Source organism: Asterias rubens, chromosome 17 (assembly GCF_902459465.1).
Source record: "Asterias rubens chromosome 17, eAstRub1.3, whole genome shotgun sequence".
NCBI classification, from domain to species: domain Eukaryota; kingdom Metazoa; phylum Echinodermata; class Asteroidea; order Forcipulatida; family Asteriidae; genus Asterias; species Asterias rubens.
The window spans coordinates 12,967,878-12,985,236 of record NC_047078.1 but is presented as its reverse complement, the minus strand read 5'-3'; the positions used below and the strand labels follow the sequence as shown (position 1 = coordinate 12,985,236).

Sequence of the window (17,359 nt, the reverse complement as noted above, 5' to 3'; positions counted from 1 at the left end):
TTTCTGCAATGTAACGGGAAAAAAGAAGAACAAAAAACATACAATTGGAACAAACTTTGATCTTATTGCACAGTGTTACGATGGCAGCTTTGTAAAACAAATTGCGGATGTGTCTTGATTTTGTCCCCTTTATTTTTGAAGACTTTACAAAAACGATTTACAATTGCTATTGTTGTTTGTTTTTGTCAGTGTCACTTGCTAACAGAAACTTGGCCAGAATGCTATCCAGAATGCTCGACCCCGCCACCGCCCAGTTCATACACCGCGCCTGTTTCTGATTGTGATTGTGATTGTTTTTAAATTGATTCATTCAAACAGAGAATGCAGGGACAATAGCCTATCGTCACATCCATTACAAGTTTGTGTCTTGGTAAATGATTGTGTCTTCGGATCCCATCTCCATTGCAGTCATAAAGAACAGCAGTGAGCAAGGCTTATTGAGAGCACAATAATTGAGGATCTTTTAAATCCGTCCGTCCCCCAAAAAATAAAAATAAAATAAAAATAATAATAAATAAGTTAATAAACAAAAATAAACAAACAATTAACTAGTTTAATAAATTAGTTGTGTTTTTAAAGAAAATGTCCTAGATTGTTCAACACCGTGTGCCTTTAGAGCTACCGTGGTCGCGTTTCAGATCACGCAATACCAACAGAAGCAAAACATCAAGGCCTCGATCATGTCGCCCTTCATAGTCCAAGCTGATGGCACGATGGAGCGGGCGCTCTAATCAACAATAAATCAAGCCGATAGATGCACGCCCAATTCTTTTGTACGACAGAAAAATGCGCAAGTAGCCCCTGGCATTATAAAAGCTATTGAAATTGTAACAGCAAACATGAATAATTCATGATAAGTATGGGGACATTTTTAAAGAAGGGGTGCGCAAATGTGAAGAGGGGATGTTTGAATTGGAAAGTCTGGTGTCCATTCGTGGAAGAAGACATTTTGAACGAAGTGAGCCATTAATAGGTAACACCGACTCAGACAAAAAGAAAAACAGTATAAAAGTTACTTCAACGAGTTTGAACGTCCATTTGCCACCGGGATCGTGCGTTCGTGACATGCCGACATTCGCCTATACATGCAGTATCATTTTGATAGATCGGGCACGGTCCAATTAATACGGTCCCAAGATCATCATTCTTGAAGTGAATTCTGGAAGTGAAACAATTCTATAGACTGCTGATTCTTGATCACCATGCTGCCTGCATGTAGATTTTTGGTGCGCGATGCCGCGGTTCTTGTTCCTGATGGCACAAATTGTCCAATCATCGCGTCACCGGTCTACATTGATGATGCAAATTAGCTTCCACAAGGCAAAATAAAAACAAAATACACGTTGATCATCCAGGGTTTTCACAAAAATGAGGAGCATGAGGGCCTTCAAAATGTTTACCTTTTATTTCTTTTAAAAGGGGGCCGACAAGCATTTTAATTCAAACAGGTCACTATTATTAGTTACAATTGGGGTTCAGCAAATAATTGAAGGGGTGTGTGATTCGAACCAACGACCCTCTTGAGTGTAGCGCTCTGCCAACTGAGCTATCTAGCCCACATCGGGTAGTCCTTTATGTCAATATCTTTGTTTAGGTGCCAGCCAGAAGCCATACCCGAACTCGAATATTGACACAATAGGGACACCGCCAATATAGGGCTAGATAGCTCAGTTGGTAGAGCGCCGGCACGTAAATCTGGAGGTTGTTGGTTCCAATCCCGCTCTAGTCAATTCTTTGTTCAACCCCCAAAATCGTTTAAAAATTTACCCAGTCAGTTTCCCTTGTGGTTTATATTGATACGTTCTTGGAAGATAAGTAAGTTTAATAAGAAATACACATAAATTTTCGTTTTTTGGAAAAAAAAGTGAAATAAAAAAATGAAAACAGTAAAACAAGGATGCGGCCTAAAAAAGGATGAGCGAGGGGACGATCAACTGGTATTTTGTATTTATATAGCTCAAGCTAGATGAGTCGATTTTGTCATAAATCACTATCTCCACTTGTTTAGATTGTCAATTTTTGAAAGGAAGCCTGTGGGTTTAGTAAATTTGATAGAACGAATATTTGGTAAAAAGAGGGACGACTGCATGGCGAGCATGGGAACAAAGAATCCCCACTCCCCCCCCGACTTCCCCCCCCCTTATCATTATTCTCAGTTTTGTGCTTCTGCTTGATTTTACACCCAAATCATCAAGTGCATCGGTCCATTTACCACGCCTCTACTGAATATTTGATAAGCAAACTTATGAATTATTCATTAAGTCACATGATGCGTGTCAATCACCTGCAGCGTTGTTGTACTGCACTTCGCCGCCATAAAGCCATACGTCGTTTTGACGCGAGACTGACAATCCAAGGTATGTCACTCAATGTCTTATTTTCTGAATCCAGCCCTAGTCTGCTGTCATCTTTATAATTTAGCCATCTTTAACACCACCATATAAGTCAATGACTGATTAGTGAGCAAACACGAGAAATGTACCGCACATTTTGGGGCAAAGAAGATGAATTTATGAAGAATTTTAACCAGTAGTTGTTCTTTGATTTCTTTGTTGAATGGCTGTCCGTTGTGTTGTGTTTGTGTGTTAATGGCAGATGAATATTTTTCTGTAATTTTGGGAGGAGTCGTATAAACGACAGCTGCCGATTTCAACCTGTTTCGAACCGAGTAAACTTGTTGGCAACATAAATACGGTCACTTTGATTTCCTTGCATTGGTGTAGAACGATTGATTTATTTGGCTGTGTGGTGCGAGTTGAGAACCCATGAAGTTGTAGTTTTATCGCGGAAATAGGGGCGTACAATCATCATGTTTTCGTACCGTATGGTGGTAGTCCTTTATACTCAATGGTTATGGCGGGTGGGTAGAGTGTGTGGTAAACTGCTGTGCAAGACGACCAGGCATGTTGGGTGGGTATATGTGTTGAGTCACTGTGCAAAAATGGTGGTGCGGTCAGTGTGCAGATTGATGGCAATCATGTGTCCTGCTTATTCAAAGGATTGATGCAGTCTTTGTGTTTTATTTAGCGAGTTAATAAAATCATGGATTGTTTATCAGGGCAAGGTATTAATAATAATACACATGTTAGTAACGCAAGGATACATAAAATGTACTGTAATCCCCTGTATGTTAATGTAAGCCTATAATAAAAAAATATATAAAAAACAGACCATGAAATGAACATGTACCATTAACAAAAAATTACAATACAATACAATACAATACAATACAATACTGATACAATACAATACAAAGACAAATAGTAATACATGACCATGGGCGCCAGCATTTGCTTCTTGAATTGAACCACTGAACTAACTGGAATCGAAGGAAAGGTATTCATTTAGTTTTCACTCTTAAAATTTAGTGACAATAAAATCTTTTTGGTGAGAATCCTACATTCGTGGTGAGAAGCTTTCGTCGATAGTACAAAACAAGAAAAACATGTGAGAAACATTAATACTATAGTATTGTATGTAAAAAGATGTCATTTTTGTACTCGTAGAACTTGGCTATCGTCTCCATGAATGAGACGATAGTGCAAGATAATTGTTCTACAGTTTGGATGCCCAAAATTTGGATCTATTCACGAGAAGCATTACTATCGCATCATAGTTGCGATAATGTAACCCTGGTACGTTATCGCAACTAATCGCATCAGTTTCACTGATGTCACTGGTCAGTAGCATCTCATCTCAGATTGTGAATTCCTGTTTAGGGATTATTTTCTTCTTGGCGATATCTCAAAAACAACATAAAATGAAGTTTTTTCTAAAGATCTATGCCTTCAACAAACTGATCATGATAAGATATGTTTCAATACTTGTTGTTACATGTACGATCATTTTTGTTAAGAAATGAAAGGGTGGCCAAGTCAGACCAGGTATTTCATCTTCCACCCTGGTCATCACTGCCAAATGTTCCAATTGCAATAAAAATGCCCCCCATCCATTCTTAAATTCTTCGTTGCTCAAAGGTCAAGATGGTTGGAGATTTGTATCAAACACATCTAAACTGTGGCCAGTTTTCTATTACTTTCACAATGGTACTAAATGTACTTACCACAAGGCAAATGTATTTTATTTCACTCCTGACAAAAACAACAAAACATTGGGTTCTGTACACCGAGGGGGTCAAATGGCACCTTCACAATAGGTGCCATTTGTACTTGACACTAAGGACCTTCACAGCATGCATTCAGTGGTAATGTATCTAATAAATGTTGAATGGGCTTACTTTCTCCATATGGAGAAACACTCCATTGAGTTGAGTGATCTTATTGCTCAGGTGTTCAAAGCATTGTGTTTTAACCTTTGACATGTTTTGATATTAGTTCACATTTTGCTTTTGTTTGCAGATAATTTTTCAACATAAAGGGTCCCTCATGTACCTCCAATAACAATGCAGAATCTTTACAGTCCCACCCCCCAAATTATAATAAAGGAATAAAAGAGTAGGCGACGAGTTTTTAAACGGGTGTTAAAAACCGGCAGGGTAGTGGCCGAGTGATAAAGGCCCGAGCCGAAGGTCTGTAATGTGTATCGTTTACATGTGTGGCACAACTTCAACTGCTCATGTAGTACCCAGTCCATGTTTGCAGTTTGTGTTTAAATCACTTTTCAAGATGGCAGCTACAGAGTAGCCACGGGGAGCAGCCAGAGAGTAGCCACTAATACACATTACTAGTGGCTACACATATTAGTGGCTACCGCAAAGTATTTCCAACCAAAATGCGTTCAGATTAGGCTGTGTACATCGCTTCCCTAGAAAAACAAATAAATAATTTTCCCCCGCTGGAAAAAACAATTAAGAGGACCTGTGAAGATTGTACAGGGTATTGTTTTTGATGATAATAGTTAGTATTTTTGTCTCAAATCAAACATGTAGGCCTAAATGTTATTGACTCAAACTGTGTATCAATCTTATATAATTGCTAAGCGCAATGTCACAATAGAAATCACTTTGGTAATATATTTTAACCTTTGTGATATCTAGCCCAGGATTTCTCTTTCTATTTTGCAATATGTGGACTGTTCGTGAATCATCCAACCTTTAAGTTTTGCATTAATAGGCTACGTGTCTTCAGTGTTCATTGGTTAAGTGTCTCATGGAGAAAGCAGGGCGATCCATATGAAACATGAAAAGCAATAACAAAGTGTTCAGGATTAGGCCTACACACACCTAAATTTACCCATGTTGTGACACCCCAAATGTATTTTCCTAATTCTAACCTTAACACCAACCCAAACTTGTTATCCACCATCACATGGAGTTATTGGAGCATCGATCAGATGGTCTGAACAAATATCAGTCACCGTTTTCATTGCTGACTGATTCTCTGTTAGTCTGTTGAACAAGTTTAGTTCTTCCTCCATGGTTTCATTCACACTGCATCATCCACTCAAAAACAACAAGACAGATACCGATGAACTTGAATGTGTCACAGCAGCAATGTCGAAAATACCAAAGTAATTAATACTGTAGCTTAATTTACATCAACCTCAGTCACTTACTAGGTCCCTTTGTATGAACAATGCCATGCATGTTTTTGGATGTGTTTAGATGCCAGTGTTCGGGTCTAGATTTTGGTCATTCTAAAAAATAGTTGACTATGGAATTATCTGTGATGGTGCCTCATGTATTGCAAAAGCCCTGTACAACATAAATATCTCTCACACTCTCACAACTAATGACGTCACATGAGTACAAACCTTCAAAAAGCTATATTAGGCAATGGTGTTTGAAATGAGGGTTTTTATAATTTAAAAACGATTGAATCCGATGTAACTCAATTTCCGTATTGAAAGCTTCTTACAATGTTTTATTAATTAATTTTTTTTTATATTTTTTTTTTATTTTTGGTTTTTATTTATAGATGTTAAATACAATGTTTTTAATACAATGTTTTAGCAAAGATCACCTGTTGTCATTTTTGTTCAAACGTCTTTTATAAATCCACCACTTTGGCATTGCTGTTTTACATGCATTGATGGGAGGTGAATTTTACTTCACTTATCAATCAGGGAATAATAAACGACCATAGAGCTGTTCCTTATATACGACCAAGACTCATTCATGTCTTTGTTTGATGATGCTGTGGCTAGGTTCCAGTACATTCATTGGTACCATGTTGGTACCATGGTATCTTAATACATTGTACATCATGTGTCTGGACCTGCAGACTGTCATGTTTATTGACCAAGATAGCTGTCAATCATTGAGTGCATTGACTAGCTTTGTTATCTTTGCAGATAAGGGTTGTTATCAAGCTAAATACTTCCATGCCAGAGGGTACTAGTGCATTTGACCTCTTCCACTCTGCACCAATGTATACTATACCACCTGTTAATTCACACCTTTATATCCTGACTACAATGTGACTTGATACTATGCAACTTGGCTGTTGCCTAGGCTGTATGTAGTTACTATGGTGCTCCATTAAGAACCTGACTGTTCATTTTGGTGAAGAGTCAACCCATCCAAACTTGGTTAGAATAGAGCCTACTTGTACAACACTCCTCAGTTACACCATGGAGCTATAAATTGTCTGGGTAAGATCAGGCAAACTTGTATAGAGCAAGTCTGGTCCTTGCTCTATGCATGTACCATGTAAGAACAGTCACATGTTTATAGGGTGTAGTAATAACTAAATTTCCTCCTGTATTATCTCAGCAGGTTGCTTTCTTTATTGGAGACACAATGCAACACTCATCTAGTGGGGTTGATGTATCAACCCAAGGTGTATCCCACATAGTATGTGATACAGCAGCATCATCAGCTGAATCTGACGAGAGTAAGCCACCAATACAAGCAGTCACTACTACATCCTCAGCTGCTGCTGCTGTAACTGAAGATATTCAAGCTCAATTAGAGAAAGATAAGAGATTAATATATGGGTGAGTCCATGTTTAAAGAGCGAATATTCACTTGTTTTCATTTTGTTTGTTAAAGTACATGAATTGATTGCTTCTACTCAAGACCTCAATTACAAACAGCCCATCATGTGAGTGCATGGTGCTCAATAAGAAAACAAATTGCCTATACATGTACATGTACATGTGCTTCAAACTGTCATTTTGTCTCGGGGTGTATCTTAATATTAAAAAGTACATAATTTTCCATAAAAGCTTTCATTATTATGACTTTTTGGTTATTAATAAAATAAATAAATTGCAGTTACAAAGCACTGCAAACTTGCTGTCAGTTGCTGTTGTTTAAGTGTTGTTGTGGTGCTATAGTAGAAATAAATCAATCCAAATTGACGTCACACTCTCACTTAATGTAACTTTTAGATTGGCTGGTGCCAAAAACATTCACTGAAAGTAAACTTTGTTTTACTTTTTAATTGATTTCTAAAGTTTAACTTTTCAACAAATAATTCATTTTGTTTTAAGTTAAAGCATGGAGGTAACTGAGGTACATGTAGCGTGCATCATGGTATGGTTGCGTGGGTGGCTAGTGCAAAAAGCACAGCCCCTCACCACTCAATTCTCGGCTAGGGCCATATTGGAGTTATGTGTTGGTTTATTCCTGTGCCAGGAGGCTTTGTTTTCCTCCCTCTGGAAAAATCAAACACTTTTGATCTCTGGCGGTGCTCCGTATGTGTATGGTTCCTTTGCATGCGTGTGTCTTGACTACTCTTGACCATGTGATATTGTATAAGTAATTCTCAGCTACAAGACAGGATGATTAACCTCTCAAATTATTATTATTATTGCAAGACGAGGTAAATAAAGAAACAAAATCCCACACATTTATAAAGTATTCAAGGTTTGGGAGTTCGATGTGAGAAAGACTTGCACAGAATAAGGATCAATTGGCATAATGTGCTATGTGCTATGATCAGTAATTACTGGGAAAATGTTGATTGTTTCAATCTGGAAACGTTCACTAAATTTTGACATTACATTTCTTAAGCCTGTTTGTTACATGTTATTTGTTTATGTTTTACCCATAAAACAGGGCAAGAATGCACACTATGTAATGGTTCAAGATAACGTTTAGTGATATATATTGAATTGTTTGCTTTTATGTTAATCACAGTTAGCTTTAATGACTCAATTTTAAAATGATTTTTAATTGCAGGCATCCATTGTTTCCTTTGATGGCTCAATTGTTTGAAAAGTGTGAGCAAGCAACCCAAAGTACTGACCCCCCGACCTCAGCAAGCTTTGATGTAGATATTGAGGAGTTTGTGCATAGGCAAGACAGACAAGGAAAACCATTTTTTAGCAATGATCCAGAAATTGATAATTTGGTAAGAGTTTATTTTAAAAGGTATAGTTTTGGGTTGAACAAAAGAAAATTTACTTGAGTTGGATTTGAACCTGTTACCTCCAGATTAACATACCAGTGCTCTACAATATGACAGTCTCCCCCTATTTCGTCAATTGATTATTTACCCAGTCAGTTTCCCTTGTGGTTGCTGCTGCTTCCCCGGTTGTGTTGTAAACTTGGGTGTGATCACTGGCTGGCCACATGGCAGCTACAGGTTGAATAGCTTCTGACAAGCACCCCTGAATAAAGATACTGGGAGGTAGCTCACTAGGGCTAGATAGCTCAGCTAGTAGAGTGCCAGCACTCATCTTGCCTCCCTAGTGTTTAGTCAAGTAATTGCCCTATTGGGTCTTTCATGTTTTCTGTCTGTTCTCTTATGGGTTTTCCCCTCTTCACATGTGTGTGTGTGTATTTTTATGTTTTGTTTACTTCCTTAATTTATTGTTAATTGTTGGTATCAGTCCTGTAATTGGCGCTTGCGCTATTGGATGTTGTATAAAATAAAAAATTTAAATAAAATAAATCCAGATGTCACAGGTTCAAGACCCACTCACATCACTTTTTTGTTGTTCAACCCCAAATGTTTCACCCAGTCAGTTGTTTTGGGGGGTTATTAGTCAAATCCAGCGCTCCTAAAGTCAGTTTTTCTGTGTTCAAAGTATAGTTTGTAAAGCTACACTTTCCTTTATTTTACTTTAAATGTAGAGAAGACATTTACAGTTTTTTCTTTATTTTGTTTAAATCAGTCAAATGTAGAGGTACAAGTAGTTGCTTTTGCTTCATCAAATGGAGTAAATGTACAATAACTTTGTTCTACATTGGATATAATTTACCAACAAAAAGACTGAGTAAGCGCTAAAATAAAGTGGTTGAAAATAAATCTAATATAATTTCCCTGTGTTGATGGAAACCTACCAAGTACCCAGTTACTGGTTGAGCTAGGTTATGCCTGTACACGCTAATGAAGCAGCTCAGTTAATACAGTTTTCAGTTTTCATGCACTGCTGCAGAGCCTGTCCATGCAGTACATGTGGGTACTGTCTTATATCCAAAGTAACATTCAACTTGTTATTCTAGCATTAGTTTATTGAGATATTTTTGACTGGAATGACTTGTTTATTTTGCAGATGGTAAAGGCAATACAGGTACTACGCATCCATCTCTTGGAATTAGAAAAAGTGAATGAACTATGTAAAGACTTCTGCCATCGCTATATTACATGCCTAAAGGGGAAAATGCACAGTGACATTCTACTCCGAGATGAAAGACAACCAGGTTCATCATTTACACAGGGTCAATTAGCACAGGATGTACAAGGCTCATCACAGGGCTCTGATATGACCCCACCCCATCAATTAACACAACAGGTACAAATACAGGTGAGGTAGATTAGGTAGTTATTCAAAACAGGTTGCTTGCTTGGACCTATATAGATGCATGAAACATGTTGAGCTAGCATGCTGGTGAGTTGTTGCTATTAATTGTTTTTAATTGTTTTATGGCTTTTATTTTTTTAATGCAAGTCGCCAGACACACAAGGCCTGCAGGCCACTTCAAGGTGTGGGCTACAATTTTTTGTCCAGAGGCCGTTGCCACCTACTCCTAGGGCTGAAACATGGTTAACCCTTTTACAGTCCATACGGACCTTTTACAGTCCATACGGATGAAGGCTTGGGTATCATCAATCCGAAGCCTAGCCGGTGGAGCAGAAAGCACTACCTCCCCAATTTTACGTAGCAAGTGTCTCGACCCAGATCCGAACCCACACCCTGCTGATCAAACACCAGTGCTTGAATCCGGTGCTCTTAACCGCTGGGCCATGACACGCTTTAGCCTTGATTGTTACCTTCTTTGCTCCACAACTCTACTTCCTGAGAATGTTGTCTTATGCGGAATCAACTTCTCTTTACGAGTCAATAGTTTAATCTCAAACGCTATTTGAGTTGAGTAACCTGCTACTTGATTACAATTAGGTTTTCAATCCATTTTCACCAAACAAACATACTAAATATTATTTTCATGATTCAGTTTGTACTGATATTTTAATTTTAGAAAATTTCTATCAGCTTAGATACGTGTTTGGTAATTCATTCTTCAATCAATTTATCCTCCAAAAACACCTTGGTTTGTTTAAGAAATAATGTTTAGTTAAAGCAGACCCACATGATGCGCTTCTTGCTATTCTTTAGTAGCACTCTACTCTAAGAGAAGTGTCTTTAAATTGTCATTCATAAATACTTCGGACAGTGTCGCTATTCCTACTGGTGGAGAGCACGTCACATTGGGGTGTTTAAACGATTGATAATAACGAGCAGGAGCTGTTTATAACCGGTTATTTTTAGATGCATACTATGTGCTAGTCTAGATGCAATACTTTTTTCAAAGGTGTAAAAGGAAAATGTGAAACGTCTTGCAACAAGACTAACTACGCGCACGAATGCATATCTGAAAACTGTCTCAGTAATAAAAATGCAACGCACGTACAGAGCTCAAAGTTTGACAGAGTTTCTTATTTTATTATACTTTTAACCAAAAGGCATTTATGAATGGGAATAAAAGAGTAGTGACTTGTTTTTAAACTGTCGTTTCAAACCTTGGTTTCAAACCTTGCAGGGTCAAGGCCGTGGCATAAGGGCCCTCGCCTTTATCGCAAGGCCAGGCCCCTTACGGTTTTAAACGGCATTTTAAGAACTCGTCGCTTCCCTTTTATTGCCTTATTTTGAGAGATTGACTGTGCTACTGTTTGACATGTTCAGGTCCAAGCTTCACCTCAGCAAGTTCAACCTGTCTCTGCTACATCAGTCGCTGGAGGTGCTTATATCTTACAACAACCAAATACACAGCCAGTTCAAACCCCTTCAACTCAGGTAAGCTAGTCTCCCCACGCAGTTGGGGCTATAATTGGTATCAAAGTTGAAACAAAAAGACCAGAATCCACACTTGTTACCCAAATAAAAGTAATAACACATCTGTGAAAGTTTAACTGAGCTGAATTGGTCGTTGGAGTCATAAGAAAATAGTGGAAAAAACCCCTCACATATTACATGGTTTCAGTGTTTCTGAACATCAGATTTTGAACTAGCAAGACCAAATCTAACTGCCTTTAAGAAATTGGTTAAAACTAATTTCTCAAAAACTAAAGCATTTCAAGGTACAATATGTCAATTGAAGTGTTTTCTCAATGACTATTTTGTACCACGTAATGTGCAAATCTGTGAGCATTAACATTTTTTATTTTTCCAATGGTGCACTCTCTTCAAGCAGATAATAATAGTGCTTAGCACAGTTTAAGAAATCATTAGTGCACCATTTACAAGTTAAGTGGGTATTCAGATTTGGCTGGTGATTAGGTTTCTGATTAACAGGGTTATTCTGAGCTAAAGTAGGTAGAGAGCAAGCATACATATCTAAGGGCTGTGCTAAACGTCACACTTTGTAGTGAGAGCAAGCATACATATCTAAGGCCTGTGCTAAACGTCACACTTTGTAGTGAGAGCAAGCATACATATCTAAGGGCTGTGCTAAACGTCACACTTTGTAGTGAGAGCAAGCATACATATCTAAGGCCTGTGCTAAACGTCACACTTTGTAGTGAGAGCAAGCATACATATCTAAGGGCTGTGCTAAACGTCACACTTTGTAATGAGAGCAAGCATACATATCTAAGGGCTGTGCTAAACGTCACACTTTGTAGTGAGAGCAAGCATACATATCTAAGGCCTGTGCTAAACGTCACACTTTGTAGTGAGAGCAAGCATACATATCTAAGGGCTGTGCTAAACGTCACACTTTGTAGTGAGAGCAAGCATACATATCTAAGGCCTGTGCTAAACGTCACACTTTGTAGTGAGAGCAAGCATACATATCTAAGGGCTGTGCTAAACGTCACACTTTGTAGTGAGAGCAAGCATACATATCTAAGGCCTGTGCTAAACGTCACACTTTGTAGTGAGAGCAAGCATACATATCTAAGGGCTGTGCTAAACGTCACACTTTGTAGTGAGAGCAAGCATACATATCTAAGGCCTGTGCTAAACGTCACACTTTGTAGTGAGAGCAAGCATACATATCTAAGGGCTGTGCTAAACGTCACACTTTGTAATGAGAGCAAGCATACATATCTAAGGGCTGTGCTAAACGTCACACTGTAGTGTCAAACTCAAATGTGGGGCAATAAAAATAAATCAGTAACAAACGTCAAATTCAGTGAAATTGCTTGACACATTTAAAGTATGTGTCAAACTTAAATAAAAAATGTGCACCAAACGCTGCTCGTTTGTCAAATTTAATTCTTTATTTTTCCATATATTTGACACCGGTTGGACACGGTGCGGCGTTTAGCGCAGGCCTACCTGTTAAATATTGCTAGACATTTGAAAGTGTAGCTTTCCTTGACATGGTATTTTTGTTGTTAATGTTACAGCAGCTGCAGCAAGCACAATTCCAGACCATGCTAAACTCAGCTGGACAAGTTGTCTATGCACCAGTCATTCCACAGGGGGTAATGGCACAACAAGGATTAGTCACTCAGGCTATTCCAGGAACTGTGCAGTTACAGAGTACCCCTCAACAGCAGCAGCAGCAACAACAACAGACAGTAGCAGCGCCCTCTATGGTTCCAGTAATCCATGGCTCTACACCTATTTCTCATATTGGCATCCAGTCTTCAGTTCCCTCATCACAACATCAAACAGTGACATCATTAGCTTATGCTACAGCTACTGCTACTGCTGGGGAAGAGTTTGATGAAATGAATGAACTATTAAATAAAAGGAAACCAAAGAGAGGAGTCCTACCTAAGCATGCTACAAACATTATGAGGTCATGGCTGTTCCAACACATAGTGGTCAGTTAACGTCTGTACATAGTTCATTCTTACCATCTTTCCTGTTAGGATGATTGACTGATAATGCCTTCTACTTTGTTAATGGTTTGGTTGACTGCAGAGATTTTATCATTTTGTTAACTCTGACACAGTGCTATGATATACAAATATTGACTGCTTTAAGTGATATGGTTAAAACTACGACGCCCGACTGTGATCCGAGGTGCATTCTAAAATACAGCGCTCCGGGGATCACTGAAGGAGTCCCAAGTCTTAACCATAGCACAAGTAAAAGCAGTCAATATTTGTTTAATAACATCCCAAACATATATTAAGTCTTGAAGAACCTGCTGTTGCTATAGTTGCTGTATAGTAACTTTCTCACGGTTTCTAATCAAAGTTAGACATATCATGTGATGCACTCTAAACCAATCAAAAGGCAGACTGTTTGTAAGGGGTGTTATAACATCTTATATGTCATGGGTCTTGTAATAGACCCTTCCCATGAACTAAATTGCACATAGCGCATGTGCACTAACATTTTGGTTGGCAAAATGAAGGAACATCGCGCCGTTTTGTACACGTCTAATGTCTGTGTGACGCAGACGCGATTGTGCGTCTGCTTAGTGCACAACTCTATGGCGTTTGCCAAGCAATAGGGTCTGTACGCATGCGTGAATGTAATTAGCATATTTCATGGGAAGGGTCCATTTTAACATACATGCAGCTGTGAGATCACATTATTGAGATCCACGTGGGGCATAAAGTACCAATTAAGAAACTTGTATTTTGATTGTTTGTTCATTTTAGCATCCATATCCAACAGAAGATGAGAAGAGGATGATTGCTGCTCAGACCAACCTCACGTTACTTCAAGTCAATAACTGGTAAGATTCATTCAATAAATAATAATAATATCAAAGTCTTATATAGCGCATGTATCTACCAAACAAAGGTACTCGAGGTTGAGTGTATGCAAACTTTCAGAAAGATAGGTTATTGCAGTGAAGGATTTTGAGACCCAATTAATTAGCACCTTATAAGGGTTTACAAGGTACTAGAGCACATACAGCAGCCACAGCCAGGAACACCTTCTCTTTTTGATAAGTGCACTGGGTTCTTTTGCATGCGTTACACAGACGAAGCAATGGCTAAGTGTCTTGCTTAAGGACACAAGTGTCATGGCTGGGGATTCGAACCCACACTCTGCTGATCAGAAACAACAGGGTTTGTATTCGGTGCTCTTAACCACTCGCCCCTGACACTTCTGATGCTTTGTTCTGGTTGAGTTGAAGTGAATGATGGATTGACATGCCAGCATACATATTAGGCTTGATAGTGTCGTTATAAAGGAACCCAGTCCTGGCAGGATGAGGGGGGCTTGTCAAACTCGGTCACTCAGTCAATGTATCTTGTATCCAATACTCATTGTCAGCTTAAGATTAAAAACAGTTCTTGCCAAGGGTCTTCAACAAAATTGTAAATTGAACCCCACAATACGATATCTTGACCTATAGGAAGTTGAGAATACCAGTCCAGAGCAGAAATCATATCGTTGTCTGTCAAGTATTCACCCAAATATGAACCAGCTTAAATAATATGGAATGATTTTATAGAATGGCTTAAAGACACTGGACACCTGTGGTGATTGTCAAAGACCAGTCTCCTCACTTGGTGTATCTCAACATGCATAAAATAACCGTAACCCTAACCCTGTGAAAATTTGAACTCAGTTTGAACTCAATTGGTCGTCGAAGTTGCAAGTTAATAATGGAAGAAGAAACACCCTTGTCACACCCTTGTCTCCCGTGTGCATTCAGAGGCTTGATTGCGGGACCGAAAATTCTAATTCCGAAGTCTCGAAATCAAATTCGTGGAAAATTACTTCTTTCTCGAAAGCTACGATACTTCAGAGGGAGCCGTTTCTCACAATGTTTTATACTATCAACCTCTCCCCATTACTTGTTACCAAGTAAGGTTTTATGCTAACAATAATTTTGAGTAATTACCAATAGTGTCTACTGCCTTTATATCAGATTGTGCTTTATACTTATAAGGATGATTTATGCTGACTGGTTATACAGGTTTATTAATGCCAGAAGGAGAATACTACAACCCATGTTAGATGCAAGCAATCCAGACCCCAGTACCAAGACTAAGAAAGTCAAGACACAGAGTCGACCATCTACTCAAAGATTCTGGCCAGAGTCATTAGCAAATCTTGGATCACCGATCACAACAAGAACAGGTAAGTTACTTGGCTCTCAGTCTGCCCAATAGAGATTCATTGTGTTCAGTAATAAGTAATAATAATGATACACAGCTTTTATATAGCGCCCTTTACCCCAAAAGGGTCCTGAAGCGCTTCATAGAGGTTAGAAATATTAAGCAAGTTAAGAAAATACAGAACAATTTAAGAAAAACAGATTAAAAATGCTTTAGAAAAAAACTACAAACGACCAAAGACAAAAATTTAAAAGTTAAGCAAGTACAAACAATGCTGGACAGTTTAAGATAAACAGATATAAAAAGCTCTTGGGAAAGATCACATACTAGCGGAACAATTGAAGTAGTCTGGTGTCAGAAGGTAAAAGAGGAGACTGATCTAACTAGATCAGATTACTTTGGTTATCTCCTCTTGAAAGATTGTAGTTAAAAACTTGTTTTTGTGAACTATTCCCAAAGTCTAAAGAATCATTGAGCAATGAGATTCTTGGTCCTCAAGATGCAGAAACAAGAAAGTGAGAAAGACAGAACACTTTTAAGTGTATTGTTGCTAATACCATCATTGCGTGTGACTGTAGAATAGTTCAGCTCAGATGATCCATACTGAGGGCCTGAAAGTCACCACAAAAAATAACCACAACCCTCCTGGTTTTGGTGGGGGGGGGGGTGGGAGACACCTCGTTGCCAATAAATATCTTTTTCCAATAAGACTATGGTCCAAGATATTCTGTAAGAGAAGAAACATTTCAGATTTGTGGTGAGAATCTTCTTGAAGACCAACCTATTAACTCTTCCTCCTATAGTAAAGGTTTGATGTCGTGAGCGATGTGATCGGGCCGATTTCATGGCCCTGCTTACTGCTGAACTCTGCGCTTACGATCACCATCCGCCGCTTACCTGCAAGAGCCTTGTAAGTGAAAATGCCTAGTAACGTGGAGTACGCACGCGCACTAACCAGCTAACCAGTGAAACCGTATGCTTGTCGTAATCACAGAATTCCCTGCTTCCGTAAGCGCCGATTCTGTGCTTTCCATATGTTCATGCTTGAAAAGCAGCAATTTTGCATAATGATGAGCCTTTACAACTACATGTACCAGTAGGTGCTGTAACCATAGTTAAGAATACATACATGTAGAGTGTTCATTCTGGTGCTGTTATACTTTAGTCTGCAAAGTTGTGGGCACATCATGATGTTTAGTAGGTGTGTTACAAAGCAGGATCTGCTCTAAGATGTATATGTACTGAAATAGTTACCACTTTCTTTGTTTATTGCAGGCAGTGATATGACAACATCAGCACTTAGTTCATCAGTACCAGTGGAACAAATCACATTATCAGGGGAGACACTCTCATCAATAGTACGGGTTCATCAGTCTTCAGCTTCTCCACAGCTAGAGAGCCTAGTTTCTAATGGGGAGGGTGTCCCCCTGGATGATGATATAGGCGATGAATCTGAGATGTCATCTAATGATGGTGTGACGGGTATAGACAGTGACGAGGACTCATCGTGAAGGATACTCTCATCATATGATGGTGTGATGGGTATAGACAGTGACGAGGACTCATCGTGAAGGATACTCTCATCATATGATGGTGTGATGGGTATAGACAGTGACGAGGACTCATCGTGAAGGATACTCTCATCATATCACAATCACTCCTAAAGTTTTCCATCATTATTGCTATTCCAGCAGCTTGCTTTAAATCATACACTTTACCAGGGCTGCACTCTACACTTTAATATGTGCCATATACATGCATGTAGTTAGCCTTTTGTCAATGCCTTGGTGGCTTGGACAGCTTCGCAGAGCCTCGGTCCCAAGCGACTGGAACGGGAGACCATACACGCTAGTGGCAAAGCCAGGAGGGCCTTTTCCAACTTGTTTGCGGTTTCTTATGTGTTTCTATAAATCTCAACTTTTGCTACCCAAGTCCAAACCAATCAGAAGCGACGGGGGTCAGCAGGTCATACATTAATGCCACTTCATACTCTATGAATAATTCATCAAAACCACAAAACAAGTTGGAAA

General features: G+C 38.9%; 1 protein-coding gene across 6 annotated transcripts; it reads left to right on the top strand.

Annotated features, from left to right (window-relative positions):
• Positions 1–1,062: 1,062 nt before the first annotated feature.
• Positions 1,063–17,163, top strand: LOC117301468 (homeobox protein PKNOX2-like). 6 transcript variants are annotated; one of them, XM_033785480.1, is made up of 10 exons: positions 1,063–1,110; positions 6,677–6,897; positions 8,087–8,258; positions 9,406–9,657; positions 11,035–11,145; positions 12,702–13,124; positions 13,914–13,990; positions 15,188–15,351; positions 16,605–16,802; positions 16,863–17,163. In XM_033785480.1, exons 1-10 carry the CDS (start codon positions 1,066–1,068, stop codon positions 16,898–16,900), a joined length of 1,701 nt encoding a protein of 566 aa, XP_033641371.1. In that variant the 5' UTR covers positions 1,063–1,065; the 3' UTR covers positions 16,901–17,163. The 6 variants fall into 6 exon arrangements, with proteins under 6 accessions (XP_033641371.1, XP_033641372.1, XP_033641373.1 ...); XM_033785481.1 differs by having other exon boundaries at positions 9,406–9,645; positions 16,605–17,163; XM_033785482.1 differs by lacking the exon at positions 1,063–1,110 and adding an exon at positions 2,291–2,357 and having other exon boundaries at positions 6,674–6,897; positions 16,605–17,163.
• Positions 17,164–17,359: the final 196 nt, after the last annotated feature.